Source organism: Argiope bruennichi, chromosome 5, assembly GCF_947563725.1.
Source record: "Argiope bruennichi chromosome 5, qqArgBrue1.1, whole genome shotgun sequence".
Lineage (NCBI taxonomy): Eukaryota > Metazoa > Arthropoda > Arachnida > Araneae > Araneidae > Argiope > Argiope bruennichi.
Window position 1 is genome coordinate 76,121,298 of NC_079155.1, and position 22,122 is coordinate 76,143,419.

At 28.1% G+C, this 22,122-nt stretch overlaps 1 protein-coding gene across 3 annotated transcripts in view; it reads left to right on the forward strand.

Annotated features, from left to right (window-relative positions):
• The window catches only part of LOC129968852 (FERM domain-containing protein 4A-like), a 199,842-nt gene that overhangs the window by 19,409 nt on the left and 158,311 nt on the right, over positions 1-22,122 (forward strand). The window contains exon 1 of one of the 3 annotated variants that reach the window (XM_056083147.1): positions 16,682-16,764. The exons of the other annotated variants lie outside the window; for them this stretch is intronic. Coding sequence (XP_055939122.1) covers positions 16,717-16,764 — 48 coding nt within the window. The 5' untranslated portion in view covers positions 16,682-16,716. Of the gene's footprint in view, positions 1-16,681; positions 16,765-22,122 lie in introns of those variants that run through there. 3 annotated transcript variants of the gene reach the window in all.

A 22,122-nucleotide genomic window follows, 5' to 3' on the forward strand; every position in this document is an offset into this window, starting at 1 on the left:
TTTCATAGAAATGCAAATCTGTTAACGTTGTATAGGAATTTATTTATATTTATACATATTATTTAGAGGATGGAACTTTTTTTTCCGATGGATTTTGTCCAAATTTTGATAGAAATACAAGTCAGTTAACGTTGTATAGGAATTTATTTATATTTGGAACGCATATTCTTTAGAAGATGAAACTTTTTTTTCCGATGAATTTTGTCCAAATTTTCATAGAAATGCAAATCTGTTAACGTTGTATAGGAATTTATTTATATTTACATATATTATTTAGAGGATGGAACTTTTTTTTTCCGATGGATTTTGTCCAAATATTGATAGAAATGCAAGTATGTTAAGGTTGTATAGGAATTTATTTCTATTTGGCATGCATATACTTTAGATGATGGAACTTTTTTGCCATTGGATTTTTTCCAAATTTTCATAGAAATGCAAGTCTATTCACACTATATAGCGATTTATATATATTTGGTACACATATACTTTTGAGAATGAAACGTTTTTTTCCCAATGGTTTTGTCCAAATTTTCATGGAAATATAACTTTGTTAACACTGTATAGCAATTTATTTATTTTTTGTACACGTATACTTTAAAGAATGAAACATTTTTTTTTCCAAAAATGGATTACATTCAAATTTTCATAGAAATGTAAGTCTGTTAAAGTTATTTAGCTATTTATTTATATTTGGTACACATACACTTTAGAAAATGGAATACTTTTTTTCAATGGATTTTGCCCAAATTTTCGTAGAAATGCATGGCTATGAACGCTGTAGAACTATTCATTTATATTTGGTACACATATTCTTTAGATGATAGAACATTTTATTCCAATGGATTTTGTCCAAATTTTCGTAGAAATGCATATCTGTTAACGCTGTACAGCTATTAATTTATATTTGGTATACATATAATTTAGAGGATAAGATATTTTTACCAATGGATTTTGTACAAATTTTCATAGAAATCTACAAATTTGATTTTAAAAACCATACAAAATTTTTTGTCTCTTTAGCTCAGTACACATTTGAATCATCATGTCACAGTCAGATATAATTTTATGAATGTTTTAGGATTCAGAGAAATTCGTGACGATTAAAAACTTTCTCTTTGTATACTAAAAGATGAAAATTATGTTAAAACACTCATTTTAACAGTTGCTTAGAGAAAAGGGAAAGGAAGTTAGTTTCAGGCATACGTTCTCATTAATGCTAAAATCATATCATTTTTAGGTTATTAGTCATATTATTCTCGGTTCCATTAAAGAAATTGCTTCCCAACATCTAAATGATATTGCAGCTGCAGTTACGCATGCCAGCTGCAGTTCTAACGTTTCATGCCAACTTATGTCTAACGTCTTAAGTATATTGTGCTGTGACGTCATTTATTTTTCACATTGGATGTGCATTGGAATCCGAACCTTAATTAAGTGGCACATTTTCTGATGTCAAATGCATAAGAATTGATTTCACTATATTAGATACAATACAATTTCCTTTTTGTTATACTTTGTAATGTTATCAATCTTTTTATCATACTCGAGAGCAAATCTTATTTTCAAAAAATAATTCTGTTTGTTTTGCATAGTCATTTAATATGGAGAATGCAATACATACAAATACTATATAGGATAAATAAGAGTGTATAGCTCGTTAAAGGCTTTTTGCTGTTAGATAAAATTGGAAGTCAAAGGTGAAATTTATGTCACATAATGCCCGTGAATATTAAATTGAGATATTGGAAATAAAAACTTTTTTTGACATCTGAACCTAAAAAAGGTTACTGATGGTAGCTTTACGGCACGTGAATGGAGAGATGACACTTCAAAGAGCAAAAACCTTTCTGAATTGGCATGGCTTGTTATGAAAGGTTGAAAAGCCAACAGATCCGAATTTCCATTGTGATAGGTGGAATGGGTTCTTATTGAGACGGATAGGGAGGAAGAAGGTGGCATACATGAAAGAGGCAATGTTTTCGATTTAATAAGGTGTCCAATGTCGAACGAGGGGATTAAAGTGAAACTGGCGTTAAGTGCGCGTGAATGGCAAGACCAAATATGCTTATAAATAATATGGCGTGAAGTGCCATCACTTCAATGACTTGACATTGAATTATGTGAATTATAACTTTTGATGCTTTCAGTGTATATTTAATCATAAGTAAGTTATAAGTAAGAGAATTTAATACAGACCATACTCATGTGAATCCTTCAACTATAACGCATAAATTTTACTTTGGAATCCATTGCACATCTTTTAGAAAAAGAAAAAAAACCAATGTGACATCAATGTATAAGCCAATGTGTAATCAATGTATAAGAGAATGTGTAATCAATGTGACATCAATGTATAAGCCAATGTGTAATCAATGTGACATCAATGTATAAGCCAATGTGTAATCAATGTGACATCAATGTATAAGCTAATGTGTAATCAATGTGACATCAATGTATAAGCCAATGTGTAATCAATGTCACATCATTGTATAAGCCAACAATGAGATGTTAAATAACATGAAAATTTAAATTTGAAATGCCTTTGTAAAATCTCGTAAATTGACTCTTTTGTTTAAAAAGTTTCTTTTGGTTAATGTGTCGTTTAAATATGACATCTCTGTAAGAGAGTAAATCATATGTATCAATGTATTATCAATTACAATATATATACTATACACATATTGATGTACTGAATTTTTTTCTTTTACAAAAATGGCATTTAATTCTAAAATGTATTAGTAATTTTTCTCGACTTGATTACTTTAAGCAATCAATCAGCAATATCTAGAAAACATTACTGTTAATGTTTACCTTGATTATGACAAACTTGAATTAACGCCATTGTTTATTAATTTATATTTTAATTAAGTTAATTTATTTTAAAAGGAAAACATTTTCTGGCTATTTATTTATTATTTTTAATTATCTGAGTGTGTCCATACGAAAACTTATTTTCATTTTGGTATAGAAAACAGTGACGCTACAGAAAAGAGACTCTATAATTGAAGTCTTCTTCATATCTGTGTCACTCTTTATTCATGCATTATTATAACTTATCTCCTTTCACAGACTCGAATTCGTTAATCCTTTGCAGCTGCAAAAGCATGAATATTCATTATTAAAATCTAGAGAGACCAGCTGCGTTACTGGAACGCGTATCAAATTGCATCGGTTGGTTACCGGAGTTTGTGGAAAGAAGAGATCAGTCTAGCAGATTTTATGCTGCGTCTCATCGATAGGCAAAAAGTTGTTTTTACTTTATTTTTATTTGAATCTCTAAAAATGTTTCCATATACTTGTTGTTGAAAGTGTGAAAAATAAATGTAGCATAATGATTTTAAAAAATTAATTAATTTTGTTTATAAACTAATCCCTGAAATTAGTCTTTAAAACATTTGGTAAATTTTTGCTTCGTTGTTTAAATGGTACAATGCATTAATGGATTTCAAATATGTAAATACAATTTTTAAAATTTTTGATTTTAAAAGAATATTGGCGTCACAAAATTTATTATTATCATAAATGTGATTAATTTAAAACCATGGTTTTTTCTGATGGGGACGAAATACTACTATTTACAAAATTAATTGGATGTTTTTTTAAAATTTATTTAAGAGTTCATGACTAAATACAAAATGCTGCAATAACAGAATGCTTGACCATTTTTTCATTTAAAGTATATTTTTGGAGAATTGAAATTTTTTCTGATTAACGGAGGGAAACATTTTTCATCTTGCAAAATCTTAATTTGTATATTTTTATATATATTTAATTAATGGAAACATAACTTTTCTAATAAATAATTAAAATAAAATAAACATCTAATGATATTACTTTGACTCAGTTACAGATTTCCTTATTTAATTTGAAACATTCGTATATTTCACATATTTTTATTGAATTGAAACATGTTTTTCTAAATAAATGATTAAAAGGAACTGAACAACCAATTAAATTATGTGGCATCAGTTATGGCTTTTCTGATGAAATTTATATTTCCATTTCTTAATTTTTTTAGACTTATAACTGAAAGTTTAAACCTTTTTTTGTGTTTTTTTTTAAATAAAAGTTTATCGTAGTTTAAAATCAAATCATAATAATTATTAATTTTAGAAAGCTTTGTTATAAAATTTGGAATGAGAAATTCTAAATTTTCAAATACAAAGAAGGGATGATTTTTATATCTTCAATGCCAAGACTGGTTAATTCCAAACATTCTAATTTTCCCAATAAAAACTAAGCATAATTCTAATTTTTCTTATAAAAATAACAAACAATTCTGAATTTCTCCTTTGAATTTGATCGCTGAAACATTTCTTGGAAAATGAACTTTAAGAAGAATTTTAAAGTTATATTCTAAGGCAAACGGTGCTTTAAAATTATCTCTACCGGTATCTTGCTTCTTTAGATGTAAATAAACTGTTTGAAAGAAATGGAAGAAATTACTGCCGTTATATTCTGAGACGATTAGGATGGCATGTTCTTCACAAAATTTTACATTTTCTTTCAAAAAGTGGTGTCGAAACCATTTCTTTGTTAACACTTATTTAAGAGATTCGTGTTTATAAAATGTCACTTAATTTGAAACGTTATATTTTGTTGATTTTTACAAAAGTGACTGAGATATTTCGAATTAAATAAAGAACTTGATTAAGTCTATCATAAAAAGACTTTTCTTAATATTTTTGTAGATCTTAATCGAAATGACAATTATAAATTTCGGAAAACATAGCCTGTAGTTTTTCGAAGTTACACGCAACTGGAATTATTTCATGTATTCCTATTTATTTTTCAATATATCTGATTGCATACAAACTATAATTCAAAAATCTGTATTTTATTGAAGATATCTTAACGAATCTTTGAAGTGCTATAATTAATTCGTATTTATATGATAAAAGTCAGTTACTGTTCGTTTCAGTATTCTGAGGCGACCACTTTTTGATGGTTGCATCTCAATAAGGGGTGACACACGGAAGGATTTCTAGAATTTACTTTATTGTTAAATGTAAACATTTCCTCCTTTCCTCTCACCCCTATTTTGCCGAATTAAAACCATCCTAACGCATACGCAAAAACACGGAAGGTTTTAGAATACGTTGACAAACAAAATAAGTAGCTATTACGAAAAAGAAATATTTTTGAAATGAGATTTTTTTTTTAAATCGGCTTTTGTATTTGAAACTTTTTCCTAATAATGTGAAATACTTTCAGATTTATTTTGGATTGAAAAATAGGCTGTACTTCAAAATGAAGTTTTTAAAAGATGCAATTATTTTTTTATGTTATTAATCGACCATTTTCTTCCAATAAAGTGCAAATAAAACATAAAGTTAAAATCAGACCATTGTACGAAAAGTCAACATTTAATAAAAAATTATACATTTTGATCACCTCTCGCTGACAGGAACTGCATAATTTATTTTATTTTGCTCTGAAAAATAATTTTTCTCAAGTTTTTTTCCTGTGTTGAAATGTTATTCAGTTACAACTCAGATAAGTAAGGTTTGCGAGAAGACGATAAATTCATCATCATTAATACCACTTCTAAGAAATGTTAAGTAGCATTCAACGACCTCTCCATTCTAAAAAAAAAAAAGTTTCAATGAAAACCTGGGGAAGAAAAAAGAAACAAATAAAACGAATGGGCTAACCATTCCTTTAAGTGCTCTACTTCTCCGCCTCACCTTCCTCCCTCTTCTCATCTTCCTCATCCCCGGGATCTTCTTTCCTACTCTCCAGGTATCCAATTGGATCATAAAAGAACCACGTGCGGATTTAATAAGTCGCCAAGTAGCCGACACTTTCCGGAGAGTAAAAATTGGTTTATTGAGTATGCGCAGAGATCTGATAAAAGAGAGCAAAAACCGAGGCGATTTGGATGCATTATTGTTTATTTGGTGATCGTCTGCAGATAAAGGGCGTCTTGTTTATACATATTTGATCGTTATCGAAAAAAAAATTTGTTATCACAAAGTAGTTGTAAAGGATTTTTTTTGAAACGTATTGCTGATTTTATTGCTCAAGGTTTTACATAATCAAGCGATTACGGAAACTGGAATGTTATTTCACATGATCGTTACTAGTTTTTTCTCACAAAGTTTTGTAAAGCGGTATAATTGGGTGTAAGAAATGCTGGAAAATGACTTCCAAAAACTTAATTTTGAGTTTTTTAAAAATTTTAAATTATTTTAAATGTTTATAGTTAAATTAAGTTTCTTACTTAAGGAACTTTTTTCTCAAATTGTATTATGAAATAATTTTATTAATTAATTGCTAAACGTTTTCAAAGTTAACTGAATTTTTAAAAAATTATCTGTATTTCAAATAACATTTTTTGTAAAAAAAATGTCTTTATTTAAACAAGGTTTATTGTATAATTTATGTTTAAATAAGAAATAAATGGAGAAAAATATAAATTTTTAACTTAGTTGCTTTTGATTTAAAGTTTAGAACAGTTTAAAATAGTTTAGAATGCTTATTAATTTCTGGAAAAAAATTTAAAAAACATTAAAAAATTAAATTAATTAAAAATTTTTAAAAATCCAAAAAGACTTAATAAAAATATTTTGTTATTTGAAATAATTATTTTTGAATTCTATCTTTATCAACGTGAAATATTAAATATTTAAACAATACTTTCATTTTCTTTAGGATGATCTTGAGAAAATCCAACTCAAATCTAATGTCTATTCTACACATACAATAAATGGAATACTTGATTTCCAGATATTTTTCTCAAGCGTAACATGCACAAAAAATGAATTTTAAAATACGCCACTATAGAATAAGGGATATATAAACCTCTCGTTCAAAATATCGTATCATGATAATGTTTCAAGATCTTTTGGCTCATCTTTTATATTACATTTAAAAATTATTCTTAATTACAGCAGTAATTATTATGTGCACTTTTCTTTTATTTAGCATCGTTGAATGCACATATGTTTAAAACAATGGAAGTAAAATATACTTTAAAATATTTTGAAAAGTTTATATAAATTAAAGGAAAAATTCTATGGAAATAAAATTGATATCTCTGAAAAGTATATATTTTTTTAAAAGTGGCATAAAAATAACTTTTGTGTAATAATATGTTTCAAAATTATTTAGAAAAAAAAACGTATACTAATTTAAAACACACTTTTTAAATAAAAATCTAATTATATTTTTCAAAAATCTTTTATTAATGAACAGCTACTCTTCTAGAAGTAATTATGTGCCAAATTTAGTAGTATTAAGTCGAGCAGTCTGCCATGTAGAGCATTTTGAAATAAATTTTGCATCTCATTAGTGGCATCATACATATTACTATTTACAAATAATATGCTAACCTATAAACATTATCATGTTAAAAAATATGTTTAATATTTTACCAATTGATCACATTTGAAAAATATTTTCATCTTTAAAAAAAAAATTCTTAACTTATATTTCAAGTCTTAACCGAATTACATTATATTTTTTCATAATTGTATACACTATATTATTTTATAATTGCCACAGCTCTCGTTAAATTATTAGTCTTCATCTAAAATAAATATTAGTAAATCTTTAATTTTGTCACCTCTTAATATTTTTTAGAAAGTACAAACACTCTCTAATAACATTCTCTTCGACAGGAATTTTTATTAGTGAATAAATCTTGTTCAAGTTATTCTGTCAGTCATAAAAAAAGTATTCAGATGCAATCGTGTCATCCGGAAATCGTACGATCGTGGAGCATGAGCATAAGCTCCAGTTTTTACTTTTCTTTAACCCTTCCTCGCCAAGTGGCGAAAGCTGGAGCGCCGGGACGAGCCAACGGACTAACGTAGGGTTGCCGAAAAAGACAATTTTCAAGGTTCCGGCGGAAAGCAGCCAAGCAGTAAGCGTAGATTGGCGGGGTGCTAACGGAATTCGCCAAATGTTTATTAATAGCAACTGCGGTGTTAGCAAAGGTGATTAGGAGTGGTGATTTATAACATCCTGTTTTTTATCTTATCGGTAGGAGATTTTGTTGATGACTTTGTAGTCCCTACCGAACAATTAAAAAATCTTATAGGGTTGATTCTCCGAAATGAGAGAAAAAAGGTTGCTTTATGATGTGCTGTAATTAGGCAAATACTTTTAAATAAGTAACCACAAATGGCTTTGACTTTGCAGATGCACCTTACATAATATTTTTGATTTTAATATTTAATAATGTATGCAGTATGCAATTAACAAAATAGTATTTTAAAGTTATTTTTTTCATATGAAATTTTATTCAGTTCATGACTTAGCTTAAAGCTGTTTTTCTCTACTAATAATAAAGTTGAATAGGTGTGTGTGTGTGTGTGTGTGTGTGTGTGTGTGTGTGTGTGTGTGTGTGTGTGTGTGTGTGTGTGTGTGTTGGCACCCTACAAGCCAGATCGTTTGACCTACAGCTACCAAATTTGGCATATATATAACTTGAAGGGTGGCAATGTGCACATCGGAATGATTTTTCTGAAATTGTTATTAGAAGTTTAATAAATTAAATATTAAACTGAATTTCGTTGCTTTTACGCGATAATTACTGAAAATATTATCATACAAAAATGAATTTTATATTGTTCCAAAATAAAACTTCTCTTTCGAATGATTCCAATTTAATAGTTGCGAGAATTTTTCCTGAATTGTTTTAAATTTTTTAAATATTTTTTTGCCTAATTTCCAACAATAGATAGCGTTGTTGTCCTGAAATTCAAGCTGTTTTTATTATGTCAACAATTATTAATCGCATGATTTTCTGCTATTATTGAAAACTAGAAACGAATTATTCTACTTAATATCGGCGTAGTTTACTAGACAAATCGAAAAGTGAAATATTGCGAAAGACAGAAGATAGATGAACCATGCATTTACTCATTGCATTGTGACGTCACATTTTTAATAATGCAATGATGTCATCAGACCGGCTTCCATTAGAAAATTTTATATGCACAATGAACAGAGCATGTGTAACATAATTAAAATAGCATGCTTTAATGTCTGACAGATTAACGGAATCATTTTTTTTAATTTCAGGAATTAACTGAAATTATGCATAACCAATATCCTGGCGAACCAGCTGGTAGCCAAAGGCATTTAGTAATTCAAATAAAAGGATGCAATAGTGAAAAAATAATAAATAAATAAATAACCGAATGCTGAAATCATTGGAAATTAATTTAGTTTTTAGATCTGTACCACAATCTTGATTTATTTATCCATAGCAGTTCCTCTTATATCCTCTCGTTTAGCACATGATTCTGAATAATTAATATGTAATAAAATTAAAAAAAAAACTTGTACGGAAGCATCTAGACAGAAATATTGGAGCAAAAAAATATATTCTTTATGAATTAAATAATTTAGTACGTGATTTAAATTTTTCAAAAGAAAGTTTTATCAAATTTTAAAAACGCGACTTAAAAATAAAAGTTTACTTGCTACTAAAATTTTTTTTTTTTGAATAGAAAATGTAAAAAATTATTTATCTGGCATTTTTCTCAAAAGAATCGTTTGCACTTGGGTTTCCTTCTAACTCATTTCACTTCTACTCATCTATCTACTGATCGTGATTCATTTCTTCAGAGAATATTTATTGATTCTAATAAGAGAAATTTAGCATTTATCTTACTGCATGGTAGCGTTTCTGATTCGGTTCCTGTTAAGTTTTAAAAGAATTATAGGAAAATTTTGTTTTGTTTTTCCTTCATTAAAATATTAAAAATTAAATAAAATTTTTTGGGTGATTTTAAAATCCTAACTATGTTATTAGACCAGTAAGAGGTCTATACAAAAGAAGTGTTTTATTTCTTAATTGAGTGTATAGTAGATCTAAAAAGAGCACGAATAAGAAACGAATGTCTTATAAAGAAATTTTTAAAACCATGATCAAAGACCCTCGCACATTAAGATAAAGTTAAATGTTAATACTCTCAATGTTAAATGTTAAGATTGTTAATGTTAAACTTTTGGATAAAGAGTGCTTTCGATATTTATACTTTTCCAGATTTTTAGGTTGATAAAATAAAAGAAAGTTAGTCTATATATAATGCCTGCGTTGGTCTATATATAATGCCTACTGAACAATAATGGCTGATTAAATACTATAAAAATTAAAACTGGTTTGTAATATGAGTTTAAAACTGAACTTTTGACTGCCTTCTTGAATATTTTTCCTGCTGTTGGGTCAATGAAAAATTTCATAAAGATATGAAAAGTTTATTACGATATTACTGAGGACTCTGACACCCCAATTTATTGATATTGGGCGTTAAAAGAAGGCATTAGACTAGTTTCAAAATCTAAAGGATTCAAACATTCCTTTAAAAGAAAAATGGAATACATTTGTATAATTTTTATTTTCTAAGTCGTTCTTACATATATATTTAATTTTATTTTTAATTATTTCATTTTTTAAGTATTTTTATGAAAATTAATTTTTTAAAAATAATTAATGTTTTGTAGATTGCATATATGAATATTTTTAAAAATATCTCAGACGTAAACTTTTTAATTTCACAATTATAAAAAAAAATATGATTTCGAAAAATCGATATTATTTTCGAAATTGGCATAGCAAATATTATATAATTTACATAAAATTATGTTACTATTGTAAAGTTATTAGTTTCCTGTTCAGAAGATGAAAAGTTATCGGCAACATGAGAAAGTGTAATGTACTTTTTGCTGTAAGGACGCTGTGTCAGCAAGGGAATGATTTACATTACCGCGAGAGCAACGGGAAACTAAATTTGGTCTTCCAATAAAAAACAAATAATTATAAGAAAAGTTCTCGAATCTTCATCGTTTTCACAATTCTAATCAGTGCATAGAGCCATAGCGGTCTGGTATCATAGTTGCTTGTTCATTGTCGAAGACAACTGATTGAGTTACGATTTCGTTCATGATCCCCTGCATATGTCGGCCTAATCCTCGGAATATCTGTTTGAAAAAGAAGTTCTGACATTTTTGTAGATATTTGGCATACGATCAACCAATACAGATATTCTTCTAGTTATTTCATCAAGCTCAAAATTATACGACTTGTACTCGATTTCTTTCATCTGACCTTTTGGAAGCATAAGCTGTTTTCTTTCATCTCAAGTAAAATAATGTAAATATTTTTTTAAAAAAAGCCACAAAAAAGAAGTTTATTTAAGAGTGGAATTGGAAGAAGTTTCCATTCTGCAAACAGTTTTACTTGTTCGTATTCATTATTAGAAATTTGAGTAAATTCCTAATTGATTTTTACATTTTTTTTAATGTTTGAAAGAAAATCTGATATTTAGACATAAGCAATTCACTTTTTAAATACTTTAATAATACTATGTATTAACACCAGTATACCCAAGGAATCATTAACAATTATAATATATTCACATGACATCACAATTATATAGCAAAATATCATCAAAATATGAAGTAATTGTTTTTTAATAAAGTAGTCATCATCTAACATAGTATTTCATGTTGTATTAAACTGCTCTGCGAATTTACAAATTCTAAAGTTAAAAAGGTGAAATGCAATTGACGTATGCCATACGAACCTGACTATTGAGAACTAGTGCTTTTATGTTTACTAACCGGAATGAATGAATTTATGTACTTTAAATTTTTTTTAAAAACCTACAAATGTTTTTACATTTGTGGTGGTTCCTGCTTAATTTAGTTTAGACGCTGGCAAGAAGTTCTTTTAAAATTATCAGGTAATATACCTAAAATAAAATAATATAATAAATCACAATAAAAGTAAGAAACAATATTTCATGAAAATTGTTTGCATATTTATTATCCTTATATAGCTCTAAATATTTTCTTCTGATAACCACAATCATTCGATGTCCGGAAAAAAAAAACTGATTAAAATATTAATTGATGTTCAAGACTGACTATAATTTATTAGATTTTAGAAGTAAATTAATAATATGTTAAAATAATACTTAGTAAAATTTTAAAAAGGAAACGAAGCAGTTCCTAAAATAAAAGATGTGCTGTTGTACACAGAGAATATAAAAGACCAAACTATTAATATGGGAAAAATACAAGCATTATGCATGCTACGGATTGAAATTTAATATGAATATCTTCTTTTTCTTGTAATGAGTTTTGCTATATGAATGGCATTGCACAGTTTGTATTTAGTTATAAATATGTGAATTTAGACAATTCTCAGTGAAAGTTATTTTATATTCTTTTACATACTGTATAAACCTGAGATGAAGGAATATAATTTTCTGTTACCAAATATTTTGAAAAAATTGATATTAATAACATAGCATAAACTGCCATTGAAGGAGCACCGAGTATGAACTTCAAAAAGTAAAATTTTGTTGCATAGTTTGAAAAACAAATCTTACGAAGATTTGTTTAATTTGTTTTTTTGTTTTTTTTTGAAGGGCCTTTTTCACTATATAATCCTTTAGAAACCATTTTTTTTTGGGAAGAGCTTCGTAATAATGTGTTTGTACAAATTGTGAACAAAACTGGATCAAGACCAATATATTATCAATAATTTTAGGAGTAAATTCAATCGCTAATAATCTGTTCTTTTACTCAATAATGTAAAGCAATTTTAAAAAAGAATATTGTGAATGTGATTTTCTGATAGCATTAAAGAAATAAAATTATTTTTTAGACAAAAAGCTCGAGTTTATTTTTCAGCTCAATAATCATAATTTGTTACAAAATTCTTACTTTTTGATGATATGATTTTATCTTTAAGCACATTAGACAAGAAATTGCAAGGGAAAGGAAATACAACTATTTTGCTTTTAGAAAAAGTGCTTACTTTTGAATAAAAATTATGTTTGCCTACTGCAGATTTAAAGAAAGGATTTTCAGATTTTTCAAGCGTGTCTGTGGAACACAACAAATAATTTTTTGCGTTTTTTGATCGTTTGGTTCTTACAAGTTGCTTTCATACTTCTCTTTTCTTTCTATATCTGAAGTATTTTTTCTGTTGTAGTTACTATACCAACGCTATTTATGGTTTTTCACTACGAAGATTACATTCCAATAAAAAATGAGGTGTTACCATTCGAAGTTTTATCACTTTATTACCGTAACTGCGAGCGCTGAATTGTTTATTTCAAAACATTCATGAGCAAAACTTGCATTCAAAATTTCATATCATTTCCTTGAAGGAGCACCTATATTTATCATCTACATATATTCTAATTAAGGAAAATAAAGCACAAGTTTATCATAAATGAAATAAAAAAATCTAATAAAAATATTTTTAATAAATTAATACCATTGTTTAATGACATCACACAACAATTTAACAATAAATAGTATGCAGCTATAATTATTGCTGAATTAATAGTAACGTTTATAATTATTTTTATATGTATGGAAAACTCATGAAGTGGCTGCAGAGGAATTGTGTAAAAAGGAGCACAAGTAACATTTTCTTAACAGAAGTAACAATGTTCATGGACATATGACGATAAATTGATGCTGCTAAAGTTTTAGTTCCTCTCTTCAGATTTTTATAAAAATGGGAACAGTAGTTCAATCAATAATGTAGCGTTCCGACATGGAAAGTTTACAAACTGTCAGCTGGGATTATTGAGTGAAAAAGTTCCATTCGTCGTGAGAAGATTTCTTTTTAAAACGTTCCTTTTTTCATCAATGGGAGAGGGAGACAATTCTGTTATACGTTTACAAAAAAATGTTACTTGCTTTATTATTAATTCTGGCTGTGAATTGAAAAAAAAACATAATTGTGGGAAATTATTATTTATTTATTTATTATGTGTAGCTATATTGTGTAGTCCTTCCCTATGTTTCAAAGCAATTTTTTATACTTTAAATGCAAAATAATATACCCTCTAAGCAGACTTCAAAATATGAAAATTATTTTGTACCTTTCTATTTATGATTGGGATCCTTATGGAGTCGGAAGCAATATAAAATTCTGGATAGCAAGTCAGAATTATCGATGTTTGTGTTTACAGTAATCTTGCGATTTAGCGAGCTGAATATAATTTAACAGTATTACAGCCGATGTATATCTAAGTATCGAGGTAGCCTGGTGATAAAATCTCGAGTTCAGAGAGTTCCATGTTTGAAACATAATTCCGTTGAAGAACCGTCATGAGTAGAAACAGTATCCATTAAATCCTTTCACTTGTCAAACGTCATCCAACTAATGTATTACTGAAGATGTGAAAGGGAATGGCGAATCAATTGGTCTCGGTTGAAAATTATGAAGTCTATACCAAAATAACACTTGTAGCGGTTACATAACTCTACTACCTTCTCTTTTGATACGACAGATGACGTTTCCTTATTAACATCAAGGTATATTTCGCATGATCTTTCTTGGGGATCATCATTCGAATATTTGTTTTGTCTTTTAAAATGTGGAACTCAGAAACTAATTAAATAACTGTTCCTGAAACTCGTCTATTATTTTCATTTACCTCATAATGAAATTATAAAGAGTCGTCCCTCTACGCCCTCGCATTTTTTCAAACGAGTCGTGAATATATCTAAACTAAAAGACAGCACATGCACGATTATGAGTGGCGTTACCTTATTAACATCAAGGTATATTTCCCAATGATCTTTCTTGGGGATCATCATTCGAATATTTGTTTTGTCTTGTAAAATGTGGAACTAATTAAATAACTGTTCCTGAAACTCGTCTATTATTCTCATTTACCTCATAATAAAATTATAAAGAGTCGTCCCTCGCATTTTTTCAAACGAGTCGTGAAACTAAAAGACAGCACATGCCCGATTATGAGTGGATTTGTTGCTTAAAATGAGCCAAGATGAATCATTTATGGAAAAGATTTGAGAATACGTTATTTGATTTTATGATATGATTTTATATGAGTTGCTTTATGCGTAATAGCTTTAATTGACTTTATTTTATTGTATTATTACTCTATATTAGATAGCGTGAGGCATACATATTTAAACAATAGCCATTTTCTGATCACATATTATAATACTTGATGATCGGTAAGCTCGGTACATAAGCCAAGAAAGCCAGATTGAGTCACTTATTTGTATATGTAAGGAATCCAATCTTATTATCCTTTAATAACATTTCGTATTTGCAGGCCGAGATAACCTGGTTGATAGGTCGGTTGATTCGCATCCCTTGGGTTGTGAGTTCGAATCCCGCAGGCCGCAGATTCTTCGTATAATAAAGGCTGGTGCCCGTATAAATCGGTTGTATCCACAAAGCCCTCCAAGACGTGACAGTACCACTGGGAATATGGGATCTGAGGTGATCGCTCTCTGATTCAGGTCTAAATTACAATACGTGAATGAATGAAGCCCACCCTCTAAAAAAGGTTGTGATGCATGAGTAGCTAAAATGTACTCTCGGCCCTAGATGGCGCTACTGAAAAAAGAGACGCCAAAACTCGGCTTAAAATCGCTCACTCAGTCAGCGGGGTTGTCTATGATAAGTGCCATAAGCAGAAGCAGCAGCAACAACGACAGCTTGTATTTGTATTCATTGCTTATATTTGTACCTTTTCTGACTTTTCTTGTCTTTGTATGCACAAGCATGAATAGGGAAGGCTTGATATTAAAATCCCTAGAATTGTGGAATTGATCACAAAAATATTACTAGTTATGTCATTAAACTAGTCTTTTTGCATTTATTGTCTTAAAATGGAAAGAAAAAAAATAGAGAGGGTAGAGGAAAAAAAAAAGAGATTATGTGATTTGCTTTTTTGTAAGAGACAATTCATTTTTTTAACTGTAATTTTTCAGTTTACTTGTTATTTTTTAGCTGTTATCTATTATTTTTGCTTACATTTGGTCTATAAAACTTTTATTTCAAAATGTTTCTGTGTCAATTCTATTCGAACCCATGCCAGGATTTCTCTACTTTAAATCAATTTTTTTTCTTCTAGAGACACATTTAATGTGCAATAAAAGTCTCTCTTAAATATCTGTCTAAATAATATTCGAAATCTTGCAAATTAATAGACTTTTCGTGTTTAGTTTTGACTTAGCAAAATTGATTTGTTCGAATCTGGAGCAGATTTTATAGATAATTTGATTCTTATGTACAAAATTGTTGTTTCTAAAGACTTGGCGTGTTTCTTGCTGCCTTATTTCATGAATAAGACAGGAAGGTAATATATAAATGCTATACCTAAAAAAAAACTTTAAAAAAAACGAATACTCCTGTAAATGTGGCCTTGGTGATCACTAAAGAAAGACCTGACGACACCATACAAAATTATATTACTTATTCGAGTTTTTATCATTGTGGCATTGATTTGGTGTTGTGTTTCCATTGCTTACTGTAAAATCTGAACAATAAGCAGCATTGGAATACAAAAATAAAAGAATAACATTAGCAACTTTCATACACTATGAATAATTTTTAATTTTCGAAAAAAGTAAACAATTCAGTCTCAAAGAGATGAGTCTGAAGTGTGTTAACTTGTGTGTGTTGTTGTTTTAGTCACATTTTTAAAATTCTGTTGTTGTTACTAATGTGATATTCAGAGAAGCTTTAATTGCTTCTCGAAATGACGAAGACGGCTCTTTTCATCAGAATATGGACCTGCTTAATGTACTGATCGGTAAGTTTTACTTTTTAAAACTTCGAATAGCTATTTATTTCATAAGCTATATGAACATAAAAATGATTCATTGTCAGAAATGCGCAGGGCTCACAAAAATATATTCATTTCAGATATACTTCTTAAGCGGAATTTCACAATGGGATGATCTAGACAAAAAATGCCTTTCCATTTTCTACAAAATATGCAAAGAGCTTACCAAAGACAGGTATTTAATATACCGATCAACTTCAAAAACTTTTGTTCATAAAAATTATTAAACAATAACTGATATTGTATGCCTTCGATCCTCATTTTTCTTTTTATAAAAATACACAAAAACTACATGTGTGATAAATTGTATTGTGTTTTTTCGTTCGACAACATTATTTTTTTTAAAAAAATGTATTGTAATTTTTTTTTGCTGCAAAAATTTTGTATAAAATTTTGAATTTTTATTTTAAAGGCAAATGGAAAAGATCTATTGCTGATCATAGCCGAAATATTAAATATTTTTTGCAAGTATGAGGGTATATTTATATTTAAAATTCGTTCTTTATAATTGAATCTATAATTACCAAATGATTTTCAGAAGATCCACGGATTTTCTTTTAATGAACATTATTTGTTCAACATAGGATGAAAATAAAAGTACTGTGAACGTGTGAAAGAACTAGAAATTTAAGAATAAAAAATAAAATTTCAAATCTTTCAATTCAAACTTTCTCGTCTACGAAGTATACAAAATATTGCAGTCGTCAAAAATTCAAACTCGAGGTTTTGATAAATCTCCACGTTTTAAACTTCCCTGTACACGAAAATCACATCTTTGGAAGCATGTCTATCTGTGAACCCGATTATTCAAAAATCCTTGTGCTTGATAAATGGAATTTGGCATATGAGCTTTACTAAAAATATGTAGATTTTTTTAAATCAAAATTTGAATGTAATTCGTTTAGAGGATGTCCCGTTGTTCCTGCTTCCTAAGTAAAAATAAGCAAGATTGTTATAAATATATATATTAGATATATAAAATTTGGTGCACAGGTTTATCATCTAAAATATAGATCCTTATTAAATTTTGAACAAAATCTTTCAAGGATTTGATGGACTGTCGTTTAGTACTTTTGTATGAGCGTAAATACAATAACTAGAAAGCGCAATCATTTAAACAAATGAAATTTGATATGTGATTTTGTGTTAACAATCATAGTTTTATGTCAAATTTTGGTTCGGTTGTTCTGAAAAAAAGGGTTTCTAAATTCGGTTTTCGGGTACTTGGATATTAATCGCATGCCAAGGATGACTCGCTAATGATCGCATATTAGATTCAATTAAAGCACTGGACTCACATCAAAGATTTTTTGTTTCGTATGTAGTGCCTGCCATTACTATACAAGACATTTGAGGTCTTAGGCAAGATCGAAAACTTAAAGCAGGGAAAGGGGGACAGCACCTTTTTAGGGAATATGCGAGAAAGTTAGGTGATACCACTATCACTGATTTCAGTTTGTTACTGATATTAGTATTCTTTTTAGATTTTAATAAATACTAAATTATTTTCTTCAGCAATTTCCAGCTGCATATTTAGTAGTTTTGCTCCTTATTTTTCTGATTTAGTAGGAAATAATTGATTGTATTTTGTTTGTTTTACGGTGAATGCATAAAGGAGTCTTATTCATTAATTTTGATTTAAATTTCACAATGATTTAAACGCCTCATTATAGAAATTTTTGATTTTAATTTAAAATAGATTATAGTAAACTAAATGAAAAAACGTATGAAGGAAATTGAATCATTCACAATTTAACCCTTTAAAGGGCCATTTTTTTCTAGTTATATTATGTTAAAATATTTTTAGGCTTGAAATTAGAATAAGAAAAAGGATTCATTTAGCTTATTAGATACATTTAATTTGATTAATGAATTAATTTTGTTAATTAATAATTAAGTGACAAACCAAGACACATCATTTTGTGTGAGATAAAGAACTGAAGCATCTGTTTCTGTCTTTCTAAAAAATTTGTCAGAACTTATGCCAACCTACATAATTTCATACAAAGATTGATAAATTTGGTGGGAAGCGTACTTCCCACGGCCTTAGAAAAGGTTAAATCGAGTAAATATTTCTTATGATATTTGAAGATCTTATATATCAAACTTTCATATCAATTATAACGAACAAATTGTGTATTTATTGTAAAATATTGCATTATAGTTGAATTTTATACTTCAAATTAAGATGTTCCTATAATATTTATTTATTGATTTTTTAAAATCATATTTGAATAACTATGAATAAAGCTTTTTAAAGCAATTTTAGAGTTTTAGAAATAATATAATATATACAGATCGGCATGAATGTCCTGGTTTTTATTGGTATTTTAATGTTTTTAATTAAAGGACCTGAAAATAGTGCGACAGCAAAAAATACTGTCTGTACTCATGTCTGTACTCTGTAAAAAATTCTGTACTCATGCAAGTTTTACTTTTCTGTCGGATCTTTTTTAAATTCAATAGTTGAAAATTCAAAAACTGAAAAAGGAAATTCTTCTTTTATGAAAGCTTTTAACCCATATTTGAAGAATAGGATGATAATCAATTTAATTCTTTATAAATCTCATTTGTGCTGTTGAATTTCCTTTAACTAAAGGTTTGATTTTTCAATTTCTATTTCTGGCTTCAGGCTTTCGGATTATTTTAATATCATTCTGAGAAATATCCTTCTTTTTCTTCCGAGACAGTGATTCTTATGAGATTTAAAAATATAAAATTGGTAGAAATTTCAAAAAAACTAACTATTAAATTCAAAATAATAAAAATATTTTTTCATTATAAAAGTAAAACGTCATTTTTAAAAATCGACCAATGTAGACAGGTGATAAGTTAAAGAATGTTAATTGTTCAGAGTTGATTATCGAAGTTTTCGTTAAATCCTGAAGTTTGGATTTACTTGCACCAGAAAAGGCAACTTTGCACTTTTCATTTATGCTTAAAATTTGAATAATAATGGGCATGGTTTTGAAAAAAAAAATTCGTTCATATGCAACATTGACGAATGCATTTCATTATTTAAACATGTATAACTGCGATTCAGAATGTTCTAGAAGAATGAAAGAATGGATTTAGCTTTGCAGAGCAAGTTTTAGTGTTGAAATGTTAGGCGAAGAAAATACAAAAATTCTGTAGATGAACTCATTTCATTAAGAAAGTCAATAAATATATTTTCCATTCTATTGCTTTCAATGTCAACTACGCTTACTTATTATTGTAATTATAATTTTTTTCTCTGATTTGATGTAACTTTGCGCCGAACTACCTGATTTCTTTGCGCCAACAGCAGGGTTTTATTTAGTTTTTTATTTTTAATATTAATTAATAATGAGAATTTTTTATATGCTTCAAATATGCCTAGAGAATATGAAAGGAAATGAAGGGTTCGTAAATATATGAATACAGACTTCACAGGCTTGCTTTAATGCATTTCATTAGATGAATGTATTGTTATAGAAGTAGAAGCTGCTTTCATTAGATGAATGCATTGCTATAGAAGTAGAAGCTGTTTTTGGTATTTCTGAGCGAATAGTTGGATACAAAAGAAAGCAATTTCATGTAAGGAAATCCCACTGTTAAGCCCCTTGGTTTTCTTCCATGGGGAGAACCAGCACAGTTCAATTCGGTTCTTGTTTTCTTATCAATAATACAAACTTGAAAATGAAAATAATATTTTTGTAACGAAGAAAGATATAATAATGGATAAATTTATTAATAAAACACTCAGCAAAGATTATATTCAGTTTATTATTTCAAAATATCGAAAAAAATTATAAATGAGTAACTTGCACAGAAATATACATAATATATATTATAATATAGTGTATAGTAGTGTATAATATATTATAAAATACACCTAGCTCATTATTAAATTTATCTAACATTGCAACACAGTAAATTTATTATTGAGATGTATTGAAAAAAAAACGAGTAAGTCATTCTATAACGTTAATTATAAGAAGAAAGAATCCCCTTCTATAACGTAAGAGAAAAGATAAGTTACCAAAATTTCGAGAAAAAGATTACTTATTTTTAAATCGTTATATAATTCAGATATACGTTTGCATACGGATTATAGAGAAAATATTGTAATCGTTCAAAAGTTCAAAGTCGAGATTTTTGATACGTTTTCTACGTTTCTTCATTTTTTTCTCTGAATTCGAAAACACATTTTTCCCCATTGCATCTGTCTATGAATGTGATAACAAAAAAACTGCTTTACGCTAGATGGATGGAATTTGATAAATTGGTTTTAATTCCCAAATTTGTAGATTTGTCAAATTTCAAACGAAATCCATTCAAAGGAAGTCTGTCTGTTCGATTACAAGTAAACTAGATGACTACAAAACGTAAAGAACTATATTTATAAAATTTGATACACAGGTTTAGTATCTAAAATCTACATTCTTAACAAATTTTGAAACAAACATCAAAGGACCATCTGTTGAACAGTTTTTTCGCATGCATATAAATTCTATGACTTAAATCAATGAAATTTATATGTGATCTTGTAATTACAATTCTAATTCCACGTCAAATTGTGGTTACAGTTCGATATTTGCACAATTCATTCAATAAAAATGCTGAAAACAACCAAAGATCTATATTTCATAATTGTTGTTTGCCAATGCCATCCATGACTTACTCAAATTTACCCAAGTTCCACAATTTTAAGTGAAAAACCTTTGTTGAAAAGTATGCGAAAAAATTTCTTGAAGATCACTCCCGCTGATTCTTACTATGGCACCCACAGATAGTTATAGTATATTAAACATTTAAAGTTATATCTGTTACTGTATCATTGAAATTCATATTATTTTACCGAATAGTTGCATAGTACCGTGGCAAAATTATATTCTTATCTCTATAAGGGAGTAGTATATAAATACAGTCCGTCAAATCTTACAAGACATTTTAATCATTCAATATCTAATGTTGCGCATTTTTATTGTTTAACAAAGGGCTGGTCTTCATAGCAATTTTTTTTATGGTGATTATCGTTATTAAAACGGTTTCTTTATTAAAATGGTGATCTAGAAATACCAAACTAAATTTATTTTCCTTCTTTTATAAAATTAATCAATTAAACAGAAAACTGTTCCTGTTGATGTTAATCCAAAATTTATAGTCAAATATTGTCAGTACTCCTAACATGACTCTATAGATTTAGATAACATTCAAATGAATTATGATTTGATACTGGGTTTATTTATTGAAACTAATACTTCTATTCTAATCCATAATAAAAATCATTAAAGAGAATAGTCAAGAGGCTTATTTAAAAAAAATTAAGTAAAATTGATCTTTAAAAAAATTTTAATATAAAATATTTATAACAAAGAAACGGGACTATTTATTCAAACTCCGCTCAGATGTTTAATCTTGTCATATTGCCACTATATCCTGACATTTGGACTTATTTATTTTACTCCAACCGAATGCAATTGTATAATAAACAAAACAAAGATGCATTTCAAAAATCTTCCTCTTAAATAAATATAGTTATATAAACTGAAAAATAATATAAATTTAC